Source organism: Spinacia oleracea, chromosome 6 (assembly GCF_020520425.1).
Source record: "Spinacia oleracea cultivar Varoflay chromosome 6, BTI_SOV_V1, whole genome shotgun sequence".
Lineage (NCBI taxonomy): Eukaryota > Viridiplantae > Streptophyta > Magnoliopsida > Caryophyllales > Amaranthaceae > Spinacia > Spinacia oleracea.
Window position 1 is genome coordinate 19,937,075 of NC_079492.1, and position 9,632 is coordinate 19,946,706.

The following is a 9,632-nucleotide window of genomic DNA, read 5'->3' on the forward strand; positions in this document are numbered from 1 at the left end:
GTACCTAACAAAGTGCCTACATTCCTTTCTATAACCCTCATGATAGTTAATTAGGTACCTGTACTCGTACTCCCATAGCGCACTCCCTTAATCTTAACACCAACTACCTCCTTGGCATTCATTCTCTACCTCTCATATTCTGAAATTAGAAGGTTCATGAGTTTAAAGGTGTTGATCACTTCAAAGTCGAACCTCTTATTCCTTCAAACTTTGTAGCTTTTCCATTGGACATACTTGCACTTGCACTAAAGCAAAATAAAAGTGACTCAATATTAACTTCCAAATTTATGTTTTCTAATTTATTATATGCACTATAACCTATCATCTCAGTAGCAAACGGATTGCAGCCTACTCTTAACATTGAACTAATCTACTGAACATCAACCCTAAAGCAGCACCTTACCTTTAACAACATTAGTGTAGTAGAAGATGGACAATACTGCAATTTGGAACCCAACTAAGCAGGCAAGCAACACCGAACAAAAAAACCAGACCATCGAACTAAGAAATCAAGCAGATAACAGCTGACCACACCAACAGAAACACTAAAAGTTGATTGTTTTTAACCTCACAATGTTGATGAAATTAGCCTAGGAAATTGTTGTCACATTAACTAGCTAATCCATAATTTCAAAACAACCACCAGACCAGCAGTGTAGGAACAAATAATTTTGACTCCGTATCAGAATACTGCAGGGTCACAAGCAAGACACCCCCTACTGCCTGCAACAAAAACCATAAGAACCCCTGCCACTCTCAAATTTCTCTCTTTCTCTCTCCACATTTTCCAGCAAAGTGATCTAATAGTTCACGAAAAAAGAAGCTGAACCAGCAACCTATAGTTCACGACTAACATCAGTGAATAACTATAATAAACTGCACCATACCCGAGTGCAACAACAACCCAAGACCAAAGTCAGTGGATCAAAATATGAATAAACAAAACCGCACTTACAAGCTTGACATATTTACGCATTGGATTACCCTAATTATCGTCTTCTTTAAGCAAGAATCCTAAATGTTGTGAACATCTACATCAGATTTAGATGTAAAAAGCAGCAATAAAGAGAATGAAAAGAATTTGAGGAACAAAGCAACAACCAACATGGCGAAGATGAAACAAGAAAATTGGATGCAATACAAGATTTCCCCAGTAGCAGCTAGCAATCTTGGCATTGATCGTGTATCATTTTTGTAGAACTCTCATAAGTGCCACTCAATTAGATCTCTCCATCTCACTCTAGCCAGGACAATCTACATAATATGAAATCCACCCCCCCCCCCCCATAGGATAAGATCCAGGAAACGAAATTCATTAAAGAGAATGTAAAGTTCGCTTCCCCAGCAATACAGACTTAGAGAAACGTAAAACCCTACTATCGACAAACATTACCAAGCTAAGAAAAATGGAAAAAAAACAAATAAGATCCAGGAAACGAAATTCTTTAAAAGCAAGTCAAATGTAATTCCATTATTTGATAAAACAAACATTAATTGGACCAAAATACAACTGAAAATACTCAAAAAGCCAACCAAATTTCGTTGAAAGCAAAACCTAAATCAATAAAATTGAACAAAAACTTTGAGACCTAATTAAAATAACAAAAACTGAAAATAACACGAAAACAAATCAAGAATACCTGCGCGAATTTAGAGAGATGAAATCGTACACGAGATGTTGAAGAAGATGAATCGAAGCTGAGTGTTCGTAGTTCTAGAGGATTTGAGGAAGAGAGAGAATACGAGGGAGGAAGGAGAGAGAAAACGGGAGGTAGAAAGAGAAAGAAAATATGAAAAATGGGCGAAAAAAAGGGAGGTCATTCAGCCATTGGCAATTACAAAATTACCCTTAGTTGTTTGATTTGGTCGGGCGAGATGAGGACCGTTAGATTGTTTTGATCAACGACTAAGATTAGTTCTCAGTTCTCATCTTAAGGGGTGGTTCTCACCCGATCCTGATTCTATATATATATATATATATATATATATATATATATATATATATATATATATATATATATATATATATATATATATATATTTACACTCAAATGAGAAGACACCTTAAAATGAGAAGAATGAGAAGGAATCTGGAGCATCCACGTGGTCCGTCAAGATCAGATTTGCTCATTTGAAATTTTTGCTCATTTAAATATTTTTTTGCTCATTTGGATTTGTTTTGCTCATTTGAGTTTTTTTTGCTCATTTAAACTTCCTTTTGCTCATCTTGACGAAATGAGCAATTTTACAAAATCTTCTTTACTACTGAAACCAACTTTTGTGCCCAAATTCGTAAATTTTATACAAGTCTGGTGGAAATAAAAACTCTATAGGAATACCTAACAGAAATAGAGTCCCAAAAACTAAAATCAAGTTCTAATGTTATTTAAACTACACAATTTATAAACTGAACTCCTCTTCTTCCTCCTCCTTGCTCATTTTTCTTTTTTTTTTTCTCCTCAATTTTCACATATCCAAATGAGAAATACTATACCCAAATTAAATTATTCCTTTTAATTGAAAAAATAATTTGCTCATTTTCACAAATGAGCAAAAAATATTACTCATTTGTCACAAATGAGCAAAAAAGTACTCATTTGTCACAAATGAGCAAAAAAAAATTACTCATTTGTTCAAATGAGCAAAAAAAATACACTCATTTGTGCAAATGAGCAAAATCAAATTTACTTATTTCCACAAAACTTCCATATCATCCCTTTTAATACCATGTTTTCCTATTGAATTGTCTGGGCTTTGTCACCGCGAATTCGATCTCAATAATTTTGATCTAATTGGGAAACCAAAATCCATAATTAAGCTCATGTATTTCAATTGTGTTTTACGAAAAACTAGAAGCTGGACCTTGAGGGTATTGAAGAAAACAATAATTCACTTGATCAATCACCATAACCCAATGAGATAGATGAAACCATAACTCCAAGGAGGGTACAGCAATGAGAAGCTCGATCTCATTTTGTTGATTGGCAGAGATGCTCATATTTAAAAGAGGTACATCCATTAAATATGAGAGATAATTATAAAAATAAATAAATCGGAGTAGTAGTTGGAGATTTTAGGTTGTTGCTTAATTGATTATATAAAATGGAGGAGAGAGAAAGAAGAGGCAATAGTTATTTCAATGGAGTATAGAGAAATAAGGGGTCTGATAAATGAAAAATGGAGAAGACTGAAATATGGAGGAGAGAGAAAATTGGGGGTGGGTTTTACTTAATTGGGGATTTGGGGTTCATATGTTCAATCCTTTTGGAGCATGCCTGCGTGATTAAATTAAACAATCTTGTTTTGTTTTTTTGTTGTCGCACGCGCGAAAGATTGGCCGCCAGATTGGTTTAATTGTGTGGCCAAGATCCCTTCTCATCCTTCTCATTATAAGGATCTTCTCATTGTGTGGCCACACATCGTACAGTCTGCTTTCTTTTCATTTCAACCCGTAAGTTTCTCTTCTTCTTTGTATGTCTAATTTTGAAAGAAAGTTCGTAGCAAAGCCTTAATTACTTAGGTCGTTTACTCTCTCTAGTCACTTCCTTATAAAGCAGTTTTCTTTCGTTATTCCATTCATATTAATAATGAGATTTTTGGCCTAGAGATTAAGATTGAGATCTTGTGCATAATAAATCTATAGTTCAAATCCCCTGCCCTATTTGATTAATTTTATTTTTAATTATACTGAATGTCATCCCCTGTTTCTGATGGTAGCTTGGGATTGAATCATTTCATTATGGCCGAGGTACGAGCGCAAGACGATCTTTTTATGTTGATGGATGACCAACAGCTGCGGAAGCTCGCAGTCCTTCTGAGGAACCAAGAAGAGCCTCTGAGTTTTAGCATAAATTCAGAGCCTGATCGCGCCAAATTCTTGGAAGAATGCAACGACGCTTATGATATAGTGATCACACTACTAGAAAACAGTATTGAATTGTGCAACAAGCATGAGGCGTCGAGGGCCAACAACAGCAAGAAAGCTGACATAGCCACAGATATTCAGGATTATGTCAAGTATGGTATTAATTTGGGACTGCAGTGTATCTAGGCCTGGTTATTGGACATGGTAGTCCATTGGGTATAAGGGTCGGACCAATTTTAAAAGGTTCTTGACCCTTTACTTTTTTATTGGACATGGTCTTTATAGGGTATTTTCTTATAGGGCTCTTATAGGGAATTTCTTAAAAGCCCCATAACTTTAAAACAAAAGTAGAGGGTCAAGAAAAATACCCACTTACTACACGGCTACACCGTATCAGTCCGTATGCGATCCATCTAAGTTGCCTTAAAGAAAAATTACCAGCTCTTTTTCTTTCTCTCTCCTCCATATGAGATCTATCTAAGCTTTCTCTCTCCTCATTCTTCACCGATCTATAAAAGCTCATTGGAGTTTCTTGATTGAATTTGGGTTGTGTTGCAAACTTGAGATGATATAGTACACTATTTTGAATTTTCAGTGGCTGTTGTAATTGTGTTTGAGTGCCTGGAATTTATTTCTTCATTTTTTCTTGGTTAACCCTTCAAATTCTCTGCATTTATCTATTTGATAAATAAATAACGGCTTCCACGTTTTCTGTTTGTTTTACAGCCGTTATATCACTCCCACTTTAGCACAAAACAAACAAAAAGGAGGAATAAAATTGGAAATATTTTTACTTGAATCTGTGTACATTTTTTTGGGTTTTCCCATTCTCATTAAAGTATGAAATGGATTCCTTGATGTTTTCTATTTTGCGCTAAAAATCTTGATTTTGAGTTGGTGGTGTTGTGAAGAATGAAGAAGCTAATTGATTTTGAGTTGGACATGATTGAATTTCTTATTAATTTCCATGGATTATGTTTCGCAACATGTACTAGTGATGAATTATCCAAAATGTAATCAAGTAATTTCTAAGGAACTCAGGCCTTTGTACGAGCCACTGTGTATGAACAACAGAACAAGAGGGGTAGCTTTCTGGTTGAGAAACTTTCCGGTACTCACTTTAGAAATGCTCAGCAATAGCTAGTAATGTTCCTGTAGCATATAGATTTGGCTATGACCCTGACCCACTATCGACCCTATTAGCTTTTGGCTATGACTTTGATCCGCCCCTGACCCTATGACCCTGACCTGACCCTAACCCGTATATATTTTTCTATGACCCGCAAATGACCCGCCCCATTAGTGACTCGCCCCGACCCATCCCGACCCGCCCAATAACCAGGCCTAAGTGTATCCAGAACTACGGTATGCGTGTTACTGTCGTCGAAAAACTTAAGACGCACTTCGACGACCTGTCTACTGAACTTAATACTGCCGACTCTAGAGATATCAATGATTTTGAAAGTTTGGCTGAGGAAGTGTCGTATCACAAGAATTCTATGTGGGAGTATACAACCAACATGAGAAGTAAAACATCCCGCGCTCAATCAAAGGCTTATTCTGATGTACTTAAGCTGCAGGGCATTGAGTTCCCAACTCTTGTTGACAGGTAAAGTCATCCTAGACCTGATCAAATTGCGGATTTGGCAGGGTTACCACTTAAATTTTCCACCCATTAGGTCGGGCCGGGCCAAACTCCGAGCCGGAAATTTCTACCCAAAATCCGCTATTTTGGGCAAAATATCGGGTTTTAGGGGCCGTTTTCGGACCGGCACAAATATGGAATAAAAATTGTAAATTTGAGTTGTCAAAACCCATAAAAAAAAATCAAGCTGGGCTCAAAAAATGGGCCTAAATTTTTTGCCAAAACCCGCTGTTTCCAGGTCAGCGGGCTGGGTTCCTTAAAATTTGTATCCAGCAAAAGTTATCTTACAACATTTTATGATTTATAAGTTTCAAATTTTCCTGTGGCAGGAGGGCATAGAAAAAGAAATGTAGGGGTGGTGAATGTAGCAACAACAATAAAATCGAATTTTATTTTATGCATTATTTACATATTCTTTGACCTCAACTGATTGTTTAACCGTGTAATAAACCATAGACATGTGAGATATTATTAGAATTCATTTCTCCTCCATATATTTTCACCTGATAATGTTGTTATTTCTATAATGCATTATTGAATTAATTGGGGACGAATTCGCTCGAAATCGTGTTTTCTTTTTATAGTTGATTTAGACTTTATACTTGTACAGTTGTATTAGATTAATTATCAATTTATAGTTAGTACTTGGTATATGTCTTAACCAACCTGTACGCTAATGCATGCAGGCACAAGAACAGGCTTGGATATAAGGATGAGTTCGAGTTTTTGGAAGAAGACCAGAAGCTTGAGGTAAATTTTCATATTTCTTTTTGAAGGTTTGATGTGTACGTATTAATCAAATAATTTATAATTATATTAATATATACTCCCTCTGTCCCTTAATACTCACACTGTTTTCACTGGACACGTTTGACAATGCACAACCTTGACCACCAAGCTTATAAAAATTGTTAGAGTTCATGATTTAGCATGAACTCATAGCTGAAATAACGGCAAGAACAAGAGAGAATTGGGCTAGAGAGAAAAAGAGAGAAAGAAGTTCTTATTGAATGAATGGATTCAAATGATTACAGCAAGTGTTGAAACTATAAATACAGACTGATTGGTGAGGTGTCTCAACCAATCAGATGGAAGCAAACGTACAGCTCATCATCTACAATGATCTCCTACAAAGATCAGTAGGATCTATTACATGTCAGCTAACAAACTGACTTCTAACTAACTCCCTAAATTCTAGGAATGGTTGTTAGAGCCGATGTCATCTGGCTGATGTCATTTGCTTCTAGAAGACTTGTGCAGCTTCAATTACTTGCTTCCCTTGATGTAGTGAAGTGTGCTGTGGACTGAGGACAATGCACACCAACACCCCCCTTCAAACTTGGTATGGGTAAGGTATTGACCATGCCAAGTTTGGAAGACAAAGTTATGTGGTCACAACCAGGAAGAATCTTGGTAAAAATGTCAGCAAGTTGGTGTGTAGTAGGAAGATAGCTTAGTTGTAGAAGACCCTCAAGGACCTTATCCCTGGTGAAATGACAATCCACCTCAATGTGTTTTGTTCTTTCATGAAAGATGGGATTTTTGGCTATGTGAAGGGCAGATTGATTGTCACAATGGAGTTGAACAGGTTGTAGGTCATGTATGCCTAATTCCTCCAAGAGTCTAACAATCCAAGAGACTTCACTGGCAGCTTGTGACATGACTCTATATTCTTCTTCTGAAGAACTCTTAGACACAGTAGATTGCTTTTTAGACTTCCAGCTGATAGGAGATTTACCTAGAAGAAGTATGTAGCCTGTGAATGATCTTCTAGTAGAAGAACAAGCTGCTCAATCAGAGTCAGGAAAGGCTTGAAGGGTGAGATGATTTGCAGCTTTTAAGAGAATACCCTGGCCTGCTCTATGGTTGACATACCTTAGAGTGTGAGTTAGAGCATCAATGTGAGAAAGCTTAGGAGAGTGCATAAATTGACTAAGAGATTGTACATCAAATGCAAGGTCTGGTCTGGTATGTGTCAGAAAATTGAGCTTCCCAACATAACATCTGTATAAATCCGCATTGAGATAAGGTTCACCTTCTGTAGATAGTTTGAGATGCAGAGGAAAGGGAGTGACTGCAGGTTTAGTAATGTCAAGTTCACACTCAGATAACAACTCCTTAGTATACTTTCTCTAAGCTAGTGAGAATGTAACCATCAGGTGTGTGAGTAACTTCAATTCCAAGGAAGTAGTTTAGTAAACCTAGATCCTTAATGCTGAAGGTGTTGTGAAGATGAGTTTTGAGAGAAGAAATTTCTGCCTCTTCAGATCCTGTGATGATTATATCATCCACATACACAGCAACAATTGTAATGTGTGATGACTAATGTTTAATGAAAAGAGAGTAATCATTTTTTGATTCATCAAGGAGACGAGCAAACCATTGTCTGGAGGCTTGTTTCAAGCCATAGAGTGACTTGGTAAGCTTACAAACATGACCAGGAGGAGCATTGACTCCCTCAGGAACCTTCATGTAGACCTCTTCATCTAGATTGCCATGAAGAAAGGCATTATTTATGTCTAACTGGAACAATTTTCAGTTTTTGCTGGCTGCAAGTGAAATCAAACATCTTACAGTAAACATCTTCACAACTGGAAAGAATGTTTCATGGTAATCAATACCATATTTCTGAGTGAAGCCCTTAGTAACCAATCTGGCCTTATACCTTTCAATAGTGCCATCTGCATTCTTCTTAATTCTGTACACCCACTTACATCCAATGGCCTTCTTGCCTTTGGGAAGTAAAACAAAATCCCAAGTATGATTGTTATTTAAAGCAGTGATTTCCTTTTCCATTGCACCTATCCAGTTATTATCTGAAGTAGCTTCCATGTAAGAAGTTGGCTCAACATGATGCAATGAGGTAGCAATCAGTACTTTCTGCTTATCAGGGAGACTGTCATAAGCAATGAGGTTGCACCAGTGTTTGATAGGTTTAGAGCAAACAAAATCTTGTAGATGAGCTGGAGGTTTTGAAGTTTTTGTTGATCTTCTGTGAGGTTGACCAGTAGGATCAGGTTGATTAATAAGGGGTGAAGAAGTGATAGACACTGTGGGTGAAGATATGGGAGAAGGTGGCTGAGATGATGTTGGTGCTAGAGAATTATAGGAGTTGTAGAGGAAGTATCTGAATGAGTGTTAGGATCATCGGATGGGTATGTATCTGAATGAGTGTTAAGATCAACATGATCTGAAAAAAATGTGACAATAGGAAGGAAGAATTGATTATCATAGGCTGATTTAGGGGTGGAAGAAAAGTGAAAAGGGAAATGATGTTCATAGAATGTAATATCTCTGGAAGTAAGAATTTTATTAGTTGAAAGATTTAGAACTTTATAGGCCTTTTGAGTGGAAGGATAGCCAATGAAAACAGAAGGTTCAGCTCTTGGGTCAAATTCAGATCTCTGAACTTTAGAAGTTGTAATGTAGCACAAGCAACCAAATACCCTTAAATGAGACAGATTAGGTTTGGTTTTGAACAATTGTTCATAGGGAGTAGAGAAATTGATACTCTTCAGTGGAATTCTGTTGATTAAATTGTTAGGTTATGATACATATGAAAAACATAAATCATGCGGAAAAACCTAGATGCCAGGATACATATTAATTGCACATAATCATATAGCATAGTTTAGATGCATACACTTTGTAGCGTGCCCTCCCTAGCTGCGCCCGAACCGAACAAGAACAAGTCTTTAGGACTCCAAGTGTCGTCCCTCCGTAGATAGTCCACAGCACGATCTGCCTTAAGAATGACCAACTAGAATCACCCTTAAGGTACTATAATTTTCGGCTAATTATGGGCAAGAATGTGACTGATTTTTCTGCTCAAAAATCACTGTTTTATTGTATGAATATTGTTGAAAAACTCGTATATGAATTTATGACCCTAGGCATATATTTATAGAACCTCTGAAAGGATTTCGAATCCTGTTAGAATACTAATTAATCAATTAATTAGAATGCTATTAGAACTCTAAATAATTAATTTAATCTTTTAGGATTAGGATTTAATCAATGCACGAATTCCGATAGCTTTAGGATTCGTATAGCACACACACACGTAGCGCCCGAGCTCCGCACGCCCATGCGCAAGCCTCGTGGCCCACGCTGAGCGCACAG

At 36.9% G+C, this 9,632-nt stretch overlaps 1 protein-coding gene across 1 annotated transcript; it reads left to right on the top strand.

Annotated features, from left to right (window-relative positions):
* The first annotated feature begins 4,450 nt into the window (after positions 1 to 4,450).
* Positions 4,451 to 6,741, top strand: LOC130462988 (uncharacterized). The gene is made up of 3 exons (XM_056831995.1): positions 4,451 to 5,474; positions 6,197 to 6,260; positions 6,709 to 6,741. Exons 1-3 carry the CDS (start codon positions 5,152 to 5,154, stop codon positions 6,739 to 6,741), a joined length of 420 nt encoding a protein of 139 aa, XP_056687973.1. The 5' UTR covers positions 4,451 to 5,151.
* The last annotated feature ends 2,891 nt before the right edge of the window (positions 6,742 to 9,632 follow it).